At 36.4% G+C, this 18,004-nt stretch overlaps 1 protein-coding gene across 1 annotated transcript in view; it reads right to left on the bottom strand.

Moving 5' to 3' along the window:
- Window positions 1–1,126: 1,126 nt before the first annotated feature.
- Window positions 1,127–18,004, bottom strand: part of LOC110442552 (WD repeat-containing protein 75-like) — a 23,520-nt gene continuing 6,642 nt past the window's right edge. Inside the window, exons 7-19 of the mRNA XM_021486206.1 lie at window positions 17,541–17,630; window positions 16,025–16,116; window positions 14,204–14,359; window positions 13,022–13,218; window positions 11,902–12,089; window positions 11,211–11,377; window positions 9,694–9,874; window positions 6,797–6,888; window positions 6,393–6,479; window positions 5,156–5,376; window positions 4,135–4,272; window positions 2,339–2,430; window positions 1,127–1,591 (exon numbers count right to left, since the gene is read on the bottom strand). Of these exons, the coding sequence (XP_021341881.1) occupies window positions 1,354–1,591; window positions 2,339–2,430; window positions 4,135–4,272; window positions 5,156–5,376; window positions 6,393–6,479; window positions 6,797–6,888; window positions 9,694–9,874; window positions 11,211–11,377; window positions 11,902–12,089; window positions 13,022–13,218; window positions 14,204–14,359; window positions 16,025–16,116; window positions 17,541–17,630 (1,939 nt within the window). The 3' untranslated portion in view covers window positions 1,127–1,353. The remainder of the gene's footprint in view (window positions 1,592–2,338; window positions 2,431–4,134; window positions 4,273–5,155; window positions 5,377–6,392; window positions 6,480–6,796; window positions 6,889–9,693; window positions 9,875–11,210; window positions 11,378–11,901; window positions 12,090–13,021; window positions 13,219–14,203; window positions 14,360–16,024; window positions 16,117–17,540; window positions 17,631–18,004) is intronic.

Here is an 18,004-nt window from a genome sequence, read left to right on the forward strand (position 1 = left end):
CAGCCATAAGGATCCAGGACCTAATGCTACCGTACTCACAAATGTTACCTTACTCAACAACCATAAGGATCCAGGACCTAATTCTACCGTACTCACAAATGATTCCTTACTCAACAACCATAAGGATCCAGGACCTAATTCTACCGTACTCACAAATGATTCCTTACTCAACAACCATAAGGATCCAGGACCTAATGCTACTGTCCTCACAAATGTTTCCTTACTCAACAGCCATAAGGATCCAGGACCTAATGCTACTGTACTCTCAAATGTTTCTTTACTCAACAACCATAAGGATCCAGGACCTAATGCTACCGTACTCACAAATGTTACCTTACACAACAACCATAAGTATCCAGGACCTAATACTACTGTATACTGGATATATTTAACGCTTTTTTTAACCAAACACCATCCACTATGACACAGTTAACTTTACATAGTATCTACAGAAATGGAGAAAACACGTTGTGAACAGGATTTGTACTGACGAGGAGTGAGTATATGAGTGGACAAAGGATTCCTGGCAAGAGTCTGCAACAAGGCAATCTCAAATGAACACCTCAAATATGGGTAGTTTATTCATTTTCTCTCATTTCCGTGTGTGTAAGAAAGAGCTCTCCATGGTAAGAAAGGGGCGTAATAAATTTCCATCTTACACCAGGTTTCACATTAAATTACATCACAATTGCTTAACAATGATGTGACATTGAGAATTTTCCTAATTTCTGTGTGTGTAAGATAGGGCTCTCCAGGGTAAGAAAGGGGTGTAAGAAATTTCTATCTTACACCTCCTTTCATGTTAATGACGTCACAATGACCTGACATCGACAATTCTCAAAAGTCCAATGCTGCAAGATTCGTTTTCGTCAAAAAAGCTCAGCGGAAAAGTTGATATTTTCAAAATGGTAACCAGCTGTCTAAACCATAATTCACTAGGAATCACTCAGGTGGATTTTCCTGATCCTTCACCACTGGGCATGAAAGTGTCTTATAATACATCTATTCAGCAACTTTTTAAATGACAGACAGCCAGTTTACCATATGCACTTTTCAAATGTTTTCGTATCACAGCCAAAGTATATTTAAACTAAACATGTACCTGTGTTACAAACAAAAAGAACTAACTTATGTATGTTTATTATAACAATCTCTCTTTCTGTTACAAAGAGAACTAACTTACGCATGTTTATTATAACAATCTCTCTTTCTGTTACAAAGAGAACTAACTTACGTATGTTTATTATAACAATCTCTCTTTCTCTTACAAACAAAGAGAACTACATTTCACTTCTGAAACTAGAGAAAAAAAACAAATTCTCACACATACATCTTTAAAATTTATTACCAGAATCATGTGTTTAGGCCAGTGGAATACCAGTCTAAGTTTGGCATTTCAAACGATTTCTGTTCTGTCACAATGTCTTTTTTCTGTCTGTCCTGTTTCCCTTTAGAGGATGTGTCCGTTTTTGATATAGAAACCTCTTTATCCTCCACCTCCATGTCGGATTCTGAATCGGAATTTGTCGTCACTTTTTCTTCCTCATCTGATGCATCGTTGTCATCTTCATCCTTAATCAGTTGAGCAGAGCTGCAATCAAACAATCAAACTATATTCTCAGGAAATAGAGTAAAATCATACAGTATTTCCTATAAAGGTATTTTAGTGATCCTACCAAAAGCAAAAAGAATCTAATCACACTGTGTTAGACACCAAAGTTTAACCTCCACATCATACCTAATTTATCTTCTTTGAAATCAGAATATCACTAAAGTGAAAGTGCTATCAGTATTGGTATTGATTTATAATTACAACAGAAAATTGCAAAGCTCTACAAATGTTAATTTGTTCAGAGTCAACCTAAGTGTGGCGACAATAAAAGTTATTCATAATGATTTTTGTTTAAAGATGTACTTCATATTGGGGAAATTTTTACCATGTCGACCCTCGCCCTTCACTCATGAAATCAATTTTAGCCATGGGTTAATTTCGCTCTTCACATTTAATTATATATATTATTGTTATTATGCTGTTTACATATATTTGCTGTTTTGATAAATTTGCCCTCATTATGGTGGGCGAAAAAAGGCGAAAATTAGCAAAAACCTTTCCCGGTGTTCATTAATACAGTATATTATATCTTGTATGCAATTTCCTCCGGTGTCGATTGTCTGGGATGACTGGGGATTGTTTGTTACATAAAAAGGCACCAATTTAACTTCTACTGAAAATTTAACAAAATATTAACCCACCGTTCATATAAAACTATAAGTATTATGCCTTTGCGGTCTACCTGTTGATAAAGTATTCAACATAAACATATGAAGAATGGCTTACCTGTGTGATTTTTCTCGGATCAGTAGGGCGTGTATAAAGGTGTTACATAGACTCGTTACAGGTGCCTGAACGTGGGAGGCGGTCTCCAGTAACTGCAACATCGGTAAATTACAACTTATCAAACACAAAAAACATTTCAATAAACAGCTTACTGCTGTCGTGACTGGTTGTCTCCAAACTTACACTGCGGATGTGACCATTGAAAGATTTCCAACGACTTATGTTCTAAAAATGTTAACAGAATGCTATAGTTAAGATATTGCAAAATATGTAATAATATAAAATAATAATTTGAGGTTCTTATATATCGCTTTATCACAACCTAGTTTGTAGGTCGTCTCAAAGCGGTGCACAAATTATTATCCGAGGTTATAGGGCCTTTGTAACCAGCCAATATCTTTCTCAACTCCCTGGGGAGCATACAGCTGGAGCTGCCATTTTGGTGCTCACAGCTAGCATTCAACAGTTCTAGCACTACCCAACCACATACTCATTTATAGCTGAGGAGACTGAAACAAGCAGAGTAAAGTATCTTGCTCGAAGATGCAACACAGTGCCGTGACGCGAGTCGAACCCGCAACCCTTCGGTCACGAGCCCAGCGTCTCACCATTAGACTACCGTGCCTCACGTTTCAAGTTTCAAGTTATTTTGTTAGGAGATATAAGTGAGAATCAAATATGTTTGGAATACTGATTTATACACATTTAAACGGGAAATATATAACTGTATATTTCACGAGTTAAAATCCGTGCTTATAAGTTAGTAACCCTTTCACCCCTATGTAACTTTAGTAGACTCTACCATGCATTGATCAGGATGAGTTCATTATGGTCTCCAGTGGTGAAAGGGTTAACAGATAATTAAGTCCAAACTATACATCCTCCTTCTAAAACAAAACTTGGAATGTAATACCTTGGTGACTCAGGCTTTGAGCTTAATACTCAATATTTACAAAACATAAAAAAAGTGAACTGAAATCCACATAACACATCTGATGACTGTCAGACTTTTAGTAAAAGAGTGATAGAGCTACACGTAAAGTCTAATTAAGATGTCGTACAGAAGATCAGAGGTTAAAGGCAAACACTTAATTCATAATGCACTCTCCAATATGCTACGGGGGTTAAAACTTGATGACAAAGTTTAGGATATCAGAACCACAGTGTTATAGTATGGACATGTACAGGTGGTCTTGGAGTGGGGGAGCACTTTGTGTTTTATGTAAAGAGTATCAGGATGTGTTTCACTAGAGCTTGATATAAGAGTTTTTGCACGTGTTCCACTGGAGTTTTATGTAAGGATATTCAGACTTTTATGTTAGAGTATTCGGATGTATTACACTTGAGTTTTATGTAAGGATATTCAGACTTTTATGTTAGAGTATTCGGATGTATTCCACTAGAGTTTTATGTAAGAGTATTCGGACATATTCCACTCGAGTTTTATGTAAGAGTATTCGGACGTGTTCCACTCGAGTTTTATGTAAGAGTATTCGGACGTGTTCCACTAGAGTTTTAAGTAAGAGTATTCGGACATATTCCTCTACAGTTTTATATAAGAGTATTCAGACATGTTCCACTAGAGATTTATGTAAGAGTATTCGGACGTGTTCCACTAGAGATTTATGTCAGAGTATTCTGACGTGTTCCACTAGAGATTTATATAAGAGTATTCGGATGTATTCCACTAGAGTTTTATTTAAGAGTATTTGGACGTGTTCCACTAGAGTTTTATGTAAGAGTAACCGGACGTGTTCCACTAGAGATTTATGTAAGAGTATCTGGACATGTCTTACCTGAGATGTAAACTGTGATGCAGTTGTGTACACTTCGCTCTCTAGTTCTCTGTAGGCAGATGGCTGAAATCCCTTCTTCCGTTCCGCAGTCAGCAGGGCACTGAAGGGTGTCTGGGGAAGGTTTGTCTTTATAGGTATCTAGGGTAGAAAAACAAACAGTAAGAACACATATAAAGTAAAACCAAATTAATTCAGGATAAATCTAAGAGTTGATGTTGTTATCTAATAATCTGGGAAAATACTGAACAAATACAACAAGCTCTATGTAAATCAAACTTATATACACCAGGGAAACATTGTTTTCTTTAAGAATACATAGTTTTGGTTTTGACAATAGTGTTTGATTGATATGCTTGTTACTGACTTGGCTCAATGTTTGATACTGACATTGCTCAATGCTTGTTACTGACATTGCTCAATGCTTGATACTGACATTGCTCAATGCTTGATACTGACATTGCTCCATGCTTGATACTGACATTGCTCAATGCTTGTTTTTGACTCGGCTTCAGGAATTTTTCTTACTCAATAAGCAGAAAGGAGTGTAGTTGTAATTGGAAATCCTATTAAATATTCCTAATGTCTGGGATTTTTGCAGTAAATGTAACATATAGACAGTCCTGGATTAAACAGAGATCCTTAAAGCTACACACAGAACAAAAGACATAAGGCATAACTTTCCTATACACTACACACATGGAGGCACGTCCTTAAATGACCTTAGCTGTTAATAGGACGTTAAACAAAGTTAAACCAAACTTTTAAACGGGTAGCACTAACATAGTTATTGATTAATTTGAAAAACGAAAGAGCACAACCTCAAATTCCTACCATCAACTCATTCATCCCTACATATTATCTAAACTGGACATGCCCAGTCTTTGATTTGAAAAGGTTCAAATGTGACTTTAGGGGTGAATGGGTTAAATATATACATAATGGGAGCTTAGACATTTTTTCAAATTAAACAACTTAGGTCTTTAACAGGTACAAACTTATTTGGTTTGGTGTGATAACATACCAGCTGTGTGTGTGTGGGTTCATCTTCCTCCACAGTCAGGGTCATCAGATCCTGTTTATTTGTCATCCAGTACAACTGAGATTCACACTGCCAGGAGAGTTGTCCCCCTTCGTTTTTAGAACTCTTCTTTTGGTGAGGTATGAAAACTGCTCCTTCAGCATCTTTACGAATATTCTTGTTGCAATACAGGTAGTTAGGGTCAGATGGCTTGAACACAAACACTGAAAAAAATAGAATTATAACAAATGAAACAAGATATCCCTGCAGAGGGATCTTATCACACACCAGTGTACCATCCTTATTAGTTTATGTCAGTTAGATCTTTCCACTTCTTTTCTCTAATTTGTTTGATCAAGTCATATAAACAGTAAATGCACCGTTTCACATATTTACTAGTACAGTTCTCTAAATGCAAGAGAAATAGATCCGATCATTACAATATCAGAAAGATCTTATTAGTACTTCCTGTGGCCGTTTGTTTTTATGATCACTCTCCAAAGTAAACATACACAACTATATATATACATATAGTCCAAGGGGAACCTACATATCAAATTTGAGAAAGATCCCTCCAGAACTTCCTGGAAAATAGCAATAACAAACATTCACTGTCAAAATCCAAGAAGGCTGTCTGTCAGCCTTTTTGCTTATTCGATTAGTCTCAAAAGTAAACATGCACACTAACAGAACAAGGGGAGGCTCCATATCAAATCTGAGAAAGATCCCTCCTGTACTTTCTGAGAAATAGCGATAACAAGAATTGTTTAAGGACAGAAGGATGGAAGACGGACTACGTACAAAGGGTGATTTGAATAGCCCACCATCAGATGATGGTGTGCTAAAAAGATTGAAATTATAAACTGATAATTCAACTTGTTGGAACATATCTATACTGCAGAGTATCACCACTGTTCATTATTTATCAGGCATGCTGCAGGTCAGGCAAAATTCTAGTAAAATGTTTTGATTACAAAAAATATCATTTTCCCAGACGATAGACATTGCATTAGCTCACATATATGTATAATGTTATGATTATTTTTATACAAATGTAATGAATACCTGGTAAGGTAAAATACCTTTCCTTAGAAATAAAAACAAAATTATGTAGAATGAAAGTAAAATACAAGCAGCAGTTCACTTTTAGGAAAATGAAAAAGGGATCAGAATGAAAACTTGGTAAGATTTCAAAGTACTAGTTGCTACATTATAAATCATCACTTTTATTTTTACTTACGGCTCTTGTTTTTCCCGAACACTGCCATGACATCACTGAGAGGGTCAGCTACCAAATGTGTACTCTCAATACTGGCACTCCAGACAACTGTAACACATCATAGTGTATGGTTTGTTACAGAAAGTAAATAATTGTGTCAAACTTTTGTGTTGGAGGTCAATTTTCCGGGCATCCTGGACATCGTTTTTGAAGGGGAAAAATTGATGCGCAAAATAGATAAGTAGAAGTTTTTTTCATTATCTTCAGCACTAAAAAGTACCTGCCCAAATTACACTGGTTTTTCCTGTATCAGAAAATGGTAGATCACAATTTGCATGCATATTTATTATTATACCGTATCGCAACAAAAATGAAATATCACTTTATCACAATGTTTTTTCAAACACTTATAAAACTGCACCTACCTGCACAGGTGATGAGGTCCCAGACCGTCACGTTTGACACTGTAGTAGTGGCCAGATAGTGACTACAGGATTTTTTCCCAAACTCAATGAACCTGTCAAAATAGTAAATGTTCTTATTCTTTTCTGTTGTAAAATGTGTATGTTTCATTTATGCTTGACCATATGTAAGTTTTAATCGTTGACTTTATACAATATCAAGCGGAAATAAAGACTACATGTATCTAAAATTGGTATAATTTACAAAACATTGGTATTCAAATAATACTGTCATTATTGTAGGGTATATCATATTATATATCTTCATTAAATTTGTGGTTAATTTGTTTTTAGTTGTTCTCTTGGACTATATTTACTTCATTACAGATATAAATTTCGGCTGAACTGTCACCATGGAAACTATCTTACTCTGCTGTGTGACATGGTTACAGCTCTGCTGATAAGGGATGACAATGTGTTTATATCAATATCTTACTGTACTGTCCCCTGCTGACTGATAAGGGATGTTTATATCAATATCTTACTGTTCTGTCCCCTGCTGACTGATAAGGGATGTTTATATCAATGTCTTACTGTACTGTCCCCTGCTGACTGATAAGGGATGTTTATATCAATGTCTTACTGTTCTGTCCCCTGCTGACTGATAAGGGATGTTTATATCAATGTCTTACTGTTCTGTCCCCTGCTGACTGATAAGGGATGTTTATATCAATGTCTTACTGTTCTGTCCCCTGCTGACTGATAAGGGATGTTTATATCAATGTCTTACTGTTCTGTCCCCTGCTGACTGATAAGGGATGTTTATATCAATGTCTTACTGTTCTGTCCCCTGCTGACTGATAAGGGATGTTTATATCAATGTCTTACTGTTCTGTCCCCTGCTGACTGATAAGGGATGTTTATATCAATGTCTTACTGTTCTGTCCCCTGCTGACTGATAAGGGATGTTTATATCAATGTCTTACTGTTCTGTCCCCTGCTGACTGATAAGGGATGTTTATATCAATGTCTTACTGTTCTGTCCCCTGCTGACTGATAAGGGATGTTTATATCAATGTCTTACTGTTCTGTCCCCTGCTGACTGATAAGGGATGTTTATATCAATGTCTTACTGTTCTGTCCCCTGCTGACTGATAAGGGATGTTTATATCAATGTCTTACTGTTCTGTCCCCTGCTGACTGATAAGGGATGTTTATATCAATGTCTTACTGTTCTGTCCCCTGCTGACTGATAAGGGATGTTTATATCAATGTCTTACTGTTCTGTCCCCTGCTGACTGATAAGGGATGTTTATATCAATGTCTTACTGTTCTGTCCCCTGCTGACTGATAAGGGATGTTTATATCAATGTCTTACTGTTCTGTCCCCTGCTGACTGATAAGGGATGTTTATATCAATGTCTTACTGTTCTGTCCCCTGCTGACTGATAAGGGATGTTTATATCAATGTCTTACTGTTCTGTCCCCTGCTGACTGATAAGGGATGTTTATATCAATGTCTTACTGTTCTGTCCCCTGCTGACTGATAAGGGATGTTTATATCAATGTCTTACTGTTCTGTCCCCTGCTGACTGATAAGGGATGTTTATATCAATGTCTTACTGTTCTGTCCCCTGCTGACTGATAAGGGATGTTTATATCAATGTCTTACTGTTCTGTCCCCTGCTGACTGATAAGGGATGTTTATATCAATGTCTTACTGTTCTGTCCCCTGCTGACTGATAAGGGATGTTTATATCAATGTCTTACTGTTCTGTCCCCTGCTGACTGATAAGGGATGTTTATATCAATGTCTTACTGTTCTGTCCCCTGCTGACTGATAAGGGATGTTTATATCAATGTCTTACTGTTCTGTCCCCTGCTGACTGATAAGGGATGTTTATATCAATGTCTTACTGTTCTGTCCCCTGCTGACTGATAAGGGATGTTTATATCAATGTCTTACTGTTCTGTCCCCTGCTGACTGATAAGGGATGTTTATATCAATGTCTTACTGTTCTGTCCCCTGCTGACTGATAAGGGATGTTTATATCAATGTCTTACTGTTCTGTCCCCTGCTGACTGATAAGGGATGTTTATATCAATGTCTTACTGTTCTGTCCCCTGCTGACTGATAAGGGATGTTTATATCAATGTCTTACTGTTCTGTCCCCTGCTGACTGATAAGGGATGTTTATATCAATGTCTTACTGTTCTGTCCCCTGCTGACTGATAAGGGATGTTTATATCAATGTCTTACTGTTCTGTCCCCTGCTGACTGATAAGGGATGTTTATATCAATGTCTTACTGTTCTGTCCCCTGCTGACTGATAAGGGATGTTTATATCAATGTCTTACTGTTCTGTCCCCTGCTGACTGATAAGGGATGTTTATATCAATGTCTTACTGTTCTGTCCCCTGCTGACTGATAAGGGATGTTTATATCAATATCTTACTGTTCTGTCCCCTGCTGACTGATAAGGGATGTTTATATCAATGTCTTACTGTTCTGTCCCCTACTGACTGATAAGGGATGTTTATATCAATATCTTACTGTTCTGTCCCCTGCTGACTGATAAGGGATGTTTATATCAATGTCTTACTGTTCTGTCCCCTACTGACTGATAAGGGATGTTTATATCAATATCTTACTGTTCTGTCCCCTGCTGACTGATAAGGGATGTTTATATCAATGTCTTACTGTTCTGTCCCCTACTGACTGATAAGGGATGTTTATATCAATATCTTACTGTTCTGTCCCCTGCTGACTGATAAGGGATGTTTATATCAATGTCTTACTGTACTGTCCCCTGCTGACTGATAAGGGATGACACAATGTGTTTACCGGTATATCAATATCTTACTGTACTGTCCCCTGCTGACTGATAAGGGATGACAATGTGTTTAAATCAATGTCTTACTGTACTGTCCCCTGCTGACTGTTAAGGGTTTCCCTCAAGACGTTGTTGTCCGGATCCCAGAGTGTGATGCTGGCTCCAAACACGACCCCCAACAGAGATCCATCAGCGGTAAAGGCACACCTACCAGCAGGCTTGTCATGGAAGTACCCCACAGAATCACAGTTCCATCTTGTGTTGGTCCCTACAATGGTTCACAAAGAATTTTCAGGTCAAAGTTTACCACATTTCCAACATTTTTTATTTTTTTTTCAGGTCAAACTTCAAACAGGTACACTTATAAAGCTTAAACTTAAAATGAAGGTTAAATTAAAATGACACATCTTCCGAGTTCTTTTCAAGGAATATTGAGTACATTACAGAAATGTTCAAAGTAACACCTTCTGTCAAGTATTTTTCAGGCAATGAACTCAATTTTCGTTCAGGTACTTTAAATGACCTGTATAAACAATGTATACTGTATAGCAGAAAAAAATTCGCTGTAATTTTACCTTTAGCCTATTTCACCTTCCATAAGGAATGTGAATTTATTGTGACAGTGACAATTAGCACACAACATACCATACAAGGTAATAATATGTAAGGGGCAAAAATAACACTGAAAACAGGTTGTAAAAAATAAATAAAATAAAAATGTACTGGTGAAGGGCGAAACTTTGATGCGGCAAAGCTTCCCACTTAATACAGTAACCAGATCTTATTACTGAGGTAACCAATGCATCCATTGACTACCTTTTATTTCTATATGACTACAAACTTGTGAACTGAAAGATCTTTCTATCATACCCATGTGCTACCCACAATGTAGCCTTCCTATCAGAATACTACAGAAACAATACACACTGGGTTTGAGGTGGTCACTGACACCAGACTAAGCCAGATCGGCCATAACCAGATCAACAAGACGAATAATCCATAGTTCTCCACCTCTAGACAAAGTTGGGTATAAAAACCAAACCAAGGGTGATAACTCTATATTCCGTCTTTGCGTATTGCAGAGTTATCTTCTCTTTGGAGCAGGTATTGATTGTTACGTCACTTGTTTGTGAGAGAAACGTCATCAATTCTTGAGAAAACGACGTAATTTTCTCACACAGACCAATGACGTAACAATCAATACCTGCTCCCAAGAGAAGATCACTCTGTAATACGCAAAGACGGAATACAACTGGGCACAAGACTCAACTTCAATGTGCGATACTCAGCCATTACAAGAGGTACCCACATACAGAATTTGGCATTCATAGGAGTATACCCCAAACAAAGTGTTTCAGGGTGAACCAAGGGCCACAGATTTAATATGTAGCACTAATCCAGCCAAAGAAGTACTCATTTAAAATATTTGGTAATTGTTTGATAGTGTATACATAGTATGATCAGAAATACATTTGACGATGGTCTAGTACAGAACTAAAGTTTCCACAATTTATATCGACATTGATTACTTATGTTTGTATCTCCATTTGTACTGGACTACTTGTGTCCGATATAGGGTAATGTAACATAAATATGTCCCTTACTGTAGATGTTGGTGTCATCCATGTTAGACCAGATTTTGAATTTGCCATCCTCACTTGTTGTGACCACCATCGGATCTTCGTTGTTATCAGTGAAGGTGTCGGGGCGGAACCGTAAACACTTGATAACTTTATCATGTGGGACTTCGACTGTGGTGTTTAATGTGTAGCTGAAACAAAAAATATAAAAAATATGTAAAACAAAATCATTTGCTGGATTATAATGTACCATACACCAGGAAAATAAGTCATAGATTATGTTTCGTTTTAGTATTAAGGAATTAAAAGCTTCTTTTCAAGGCCAGCTATTTTCATGGCTGCTTTATTTGTGAATATTTATTTAAGACAATAGAACTTAAAATTGCATTACCTTTAATATGCATCAGGACTTGTTCCCCCTATACGAGGGTGATACCTTTATACACTTTATCACTGGGCTGATATTTTGGAAACTGAATTATGTAAGCATGATACACTGTTCTCCGCCCATTTTTTATCTTCCACTTTTGAATTTATTTATTTTTGGTTGGTAATCCATTCATTATAGAAATAGGGCCCTTTGAAGAGAGAACTTTTGCATATAATTAAATCCAGAATTTCTGAATTTCATTTTTTCATTTTAATCTCAACCTCATGTATTTGCCTATTTACATTTCTGTTTTCTGTTTGCAGAAATTCAGTGTGATCTACCAACCTTTGCGTCTCTGTGTTATATTTCCAGAATTTCAGTCTCATTTCGGGAGTCATAACACCATTGTTCCAGTACTCCACTGTAGCAAGCCAGTCGCCTGTGCTGTTGAATTCTGATTGGATTACCTCCGTCACATCTAGGGGTCGCTGAATATTCTCGGAGGAAATATAATTCTGACGCACAATGTCCAACTGAAACAAAAATAGAGCAGCCACTATACCATATAGCCTTTTAATTATAATCATACTGTCTGGAATATTTTTTAGATTTTAACTCATTTTTTTATTAAATTATTTCTTGCATATCACATTTGTTATTTATGCAATAATCCTATTTACAAGTATATTAAATCCTATTTACAAGTATATTAAATCCTATTTACAAGTATATTAAGTCGACTCCCTCTATACTATAAAATATTTATACTGTAAACACAATTTTACTGTTATCCGAATCGAATGGTAATATAAATACATTTCAAACAAGAAAATGCAGCAAAGCTGCTGGACGCGTGATCTTTTGATGAAAATCACTTACTGACAGTCCAACAACCACAAGGAATAGATACTGCACACCTGAATTTATTCTTTGGGTATTAATGGCATTAATTTTAACGTTTAGAATATTCTGTCACACTCATCCTCGCATGTTGCTCTATTGTCACTAATGATCCCAAGTCAAGAAACTGTACATTTTTAACTGTATGTTTCACCTAGGGGGACCATAAATGTGCTATTTCCCTCATACCCATTCTATAACTGTATACTGTTGCCTAGCACGGTCAAAAGCCAGCATTGATAAAATGATAATCTAATTGTACCATAGCATGACATGAAACAACTGTATACTGTACACACAATGATAGTGTTGTGGACATGTATTTATAGAGTGGCCAAGCTGACTTCTCTGTCAGGCTTGGTGAGAAGGTCGACTCTCCCGAAGGTGATGATCTGTTGTGCATGATAATATTGAATGTAGTCTACGCAGGGGTAGCCGCTGTATGGACATATTTTGATTACACTCTCCGTTGCAGACAAACATTATGATTAACATGCATATAACTAAGTTGTTTTCTACAATAATGTCAACATTCCCATACACATGCTATGATCTAAAATCTTACATTGTACAACTGTTTATCACTGTGAACAGAGTAGAACTGCAGGTGCCCTGGTTTACCGTTGAGAACCAGAGCTTTGGACCTGGGGTCAAAGTTCAGTCCAGCTGGGTATAAACAGGTCTGTTTGGCGGACAGGTTAGTTTTGGTGAGACCTTGGTACACTTGGGTCAATAAGAAGTTGCTTGTCAACAATTGTATCGCTGAAAAGAAATAATCATAAATACATATACAATCAACAGTTTAATTTCATTACATTATTAACTCAAATTGTTCCCCTTGATACTCCAAGGGTAATGCTCATTTTCGCTCTCTGTACCCCTGGGTTATATCATGACAAAATTGAAGGCTCGATCAGTGTGCACCACCTTGTGGATGAGATGAGTTTGATCCTTTGGTGTACCTCAAAAGAATCAGTTGGTTGCATAACTGTAAAGTTGACTGGGTTTGAAGTTGGGTGTCGCTTCTCTGTAATCTTCAAAGGATAGGTATGAGCCTAGCAATAATTCTTTTTTTTTAACCTGAGGCCAAACAAATAGCTAGCTGTGTGCCTTTAATTTTTGTATGACATATTCCACAAGCCCAGAGAGCGTATGTGAGCATAACCCCTGGAGTACTCGATGATGATTGTTACCTGTCAAACAAATGTTTCAGATCACCGTTACCTTCCAATCAAATGATATCACTTTGAAATTCATGATTACATTTCCTTGCTTTGACACCATATGAGAATCAAAATGTGAAATATGATTGAAAATCATCCTGCAAACTAATCTATAAATATTATCTGTGAATATTTGTTATTTAACACCCATTGATGTGCCTGTGATCTCATTAAATCTCAAGGTGATGTTCTTTATCATATGTAGCCTGGGTATAACTCATTTACAGACAATTGTCAAATTTAGTTTAAGCTCGTTACTTTTATCAGGGCAGTGGAGGTCATATAAGAAAGACACAAATAATATCTTTATCAAAAAATGAAAGTCATGTTAATACAGGTACATATGACTGAAAGTGTAGCGTTCTGTATCACACTAAAATTGTTCTCTTACTGATTTTTGGCGTCACTGATAACATTCCCTACATTATGGATACCATTCCCTGACTAATACTATTCTAGATCAAATTCAAACCTGATAATCAAATTTCCCTGGATTTCCGATGATGAAATGAGCTAAGACCTACCATTGTCATCATGGCTGGTGGCATACAACAAGTTGTCTGGGGAGATGGCCACGTGAGTTAGCGGTGCCCCGAGACGGGGTCGGAAGTCGCGGTATTCTGAGTTGTACTGCCATTTCACTAACACACACTCATGTCCACCACTGAGGAGGTAAGAACCTGGACCAATCAACAGAAAACAAAAAGAATTAGGGACCTGGACCAAGGGGAGAATCAATAGGAAATAAAAGAATTAGGGACCTGGACCAAGGGGAGAATCAATAGGAAATAAAAGAATTAGGGACCTGGACCAAGGGGAGAATCAATAGAAAACAAACGTTAAAGGAAACTCCTTACAAACGTATAGTTTGAAGTAATTGAGTACTTTTAAGTCAAGAATAGTTTTCTAAAGCAAATAAAATGCTGACAATTTTTTGTCAACACTGATTTGAGATGACATTCAATATAAACAATTATTTTAATAGCATTTTTGCAATTACAGTACAATATTTACATTTGCATGGCATTGTCATTATATAGCCTCTTTGGAAGCTGTGTCGTTGATGGGACTTTAATTACCATGCATCACGAGACACAATTCTTAGCGTATTAATACAACACTGACCGGAACTACAATATCCAATATAAATAAACATGACGGCTGCTGAAATATTGCTGGGCATTGTGAGATTTGACAATGGCATTGTAAATTTATGTGCAAAATAAAAAAATAAATAAAAAACACTTTTATTGCAACGAAAACAAGACCAAGGTCGGCAATATCGTACAAAATGCACACCGGTTGAAATCACCAATGCCGGCAATGGAAACAATTTTAACGCTCATGCAATTTATCAAAAATATCGTCTGTTACACTGCACTGATAAACAGGGGTTCGTTTCAAATGTCTGAAATACACATATTCTATAGACCTACTGACACATATGTTACAGACCTACTGATATGAGTCACAGCACACATAAACATTTCAGACATTTGTAACGAACCTGTGCTCCGTCGCAAGATCACTCACTTCAAACACTATCAGTTTCACTCGCATCCACGGACGGTTCCTCGGTTTCTGACGACATGTCAAATAACGAGTCTGATATAGAATCTACCGACTGTCGTCAGGTTCCCATACAATCAACAAATAAATTCACGCCTGGATTCTTCACAAAATGAGCAAAGAGAAAAGTTTGAATTAACTTCGAAAAATAACTCCCTCGTGGAGGGCAAGGTCGGATTTACGATGTTCACTGTATTTGTCCATGCGTTAAATTTGTTCCGGGGAAAAATCGAAACAATTTCAAATCTAACTTTCAGCTCAGAGTTCTATTGATAAACTTAAATCACCCTAAAGACATATCATACGCAATTGTATTGATACTGAATTGTGGAATAAAATTGAAGTGTTTGTTAAAATTTCAAAGTACTACTTTGTTTGCCAATCAGCACGCGACAATACACTGTTCAAACTATAGAACGAAATTGTGTGGACTGTCGATAAGGCTGGCATTTTTAATTTTAAATATAAATTATAAGTTAAAAAAGAACAAAAGAGGCAGCAAAAACGTAAATATAAGTATTGAACTGTTTTTGTATGGTATTTATGATCAATTTGAATAGCGCCCATTATGTTGTTTGCTTGCAAAGCTGTGTCATTCAAATAGATCATAAATACCATACAAAAACAGTTCAATGCTTAATTAGAAGCAACGTAGATAACAGGATAACATGTGTGCTTTCAACCAGCTTCATTGTGAGTATTTTTCTTGGACAATAAATAACCTGTATATGACGTTTTAAATATCAAAGTACTGGAAGGTGTAAAGTTTGACTTACCCTCTACTGTGAAGGTCAAATCCAGTACTGGCAGAGCATGCCAGTGGAGAGTAGACTTTACAACATGGCTCTGATCCCCTAGGAAACTCCACCTACAAACATAATAACACATTATATTCACACAACACAATAAATTCAAATTACAAATATAATCACACATCAAAACTTTTATCACAACTGCAAAATAAATACACACCATCACTATGGTCACCAAGGAAACATCACTCTGGTCACCAAGGAAACACCAACATTGAACAATCAACAAATCATAATAATGAAACATAAAAAATCAATAAATTACCAACACAACACACTACTCAACACACTACACAACACACTACTCAACCCACTACACAACACACTACACAACACACTACCCAACACACTACCCAACACACTACACAACACACTACACTACACACTATACAACACACTACACAACACCCTACTCAACAGTACACATCACCATATAATGTACACATCATAATACAATACAAAACACAACACAACACACTACACAACACACTACTCAACACACTATACAACACACTACACAACACACTACTCAACACACTACACAACACACTACACAACACACTACTCAACACACTACACAACACACTACACAACACACTACTCAACAGTACACACCACCATACAATTTACACCTCATAATACAATACAAAACACAACAACACAACACACTACTCAACACACTACACAACACACTATACAACACACTACTCAACAGTACACATCACCATATAATGTACACATCAAAATACAATACAAAACACAACAACACAACACACTACACAACACACTACCCAACAGTACACACCACTATACAATGTACACATCATAATACAATACAAAACCCAACAACACAACACACTACTCAACACACGACACAACACACTACTCAACACACTATACAACACACTACACAACACACTACTCACCAGTACACACCCCCATACAATTTACACCTCATAATACAATACAAAACACAACACAACACACTACTCAACACACAACACAACACACTACTCAACACACTACTCAACACACTACTCAACACACTACACAACACACTACTCAACACACTACTCAACAGTACACACCACTATACAATGTACACATCATAATACAATACAAAACACAACACAACACACTACTCAACACACCACCATACAATGTACATATCATAATACAATACAAAACACAACAACACAACATATATCCCATCAACAAAACAATCGCACATCACAACAAAAAATGTTACTCAAAATCATAATCAAGACACAAATCATAATCAAGACACAAATCATAATCAAGACACAAAACAATATCATAACACAAAACAATATCATAAATCGAAACAAAATCATAACACAAAACAATATCATAACACAAATATATAATATAAATACACAAAACACCTATAATACATAACACCAACAAATATATATACAATACACCAACAAATATACATAACAATAAACACACCACATACCAAAGGATTATCTTGCCACTGCCGGTTCCCGTAGCGATACAGAAGTCGGTAGGATGACAGGCGACACAAGTAAAGTCGGGAAAGGTGAACCTGTAAATCAGACAGGAAGTGTAGTATTACAGACAGATCAAGATTTAAAAAAAAAAGATCTTTACTCTTTTTTGTTTTAATTGGAACCGACATAATGTCAATGGAGACAGAAATATAACACATTGTCAATGGAGACAGAAATATAACACATTGTCAATGGAGACAGAAATATAACACATTGTCAATGGAGACAGAAATAAAACAAATTGTCAATGGAAACAAAAATATAACACATTGTCAATGGAAACAAAAATATAACACATTATCAATGGAGACAGAAATATAACACATTGTCAATGGAGATAGAAATATAACACATTGTCAATGGAGACAGAAATATAACACAATGTCAATGGAGACAGAAATATAACACA

This window comes from Mizuhopecten yessoensis, unplaced genomic scaffold, assembly GCF_002113885.1.
Source record: "Mizuhopecten yessoensis strain PY_sf001 unplaced genomic scaffold, ASM211388v2 scaffold716277, whole genome shotgun sequence".
NCBI classification, from domain to species: Eukaryota; Metazoa; Mollusca; class Bivalvia; order Pectinida; family Pectinidae; genus Mizuhopecten; species Mizuhopecten yessoensis.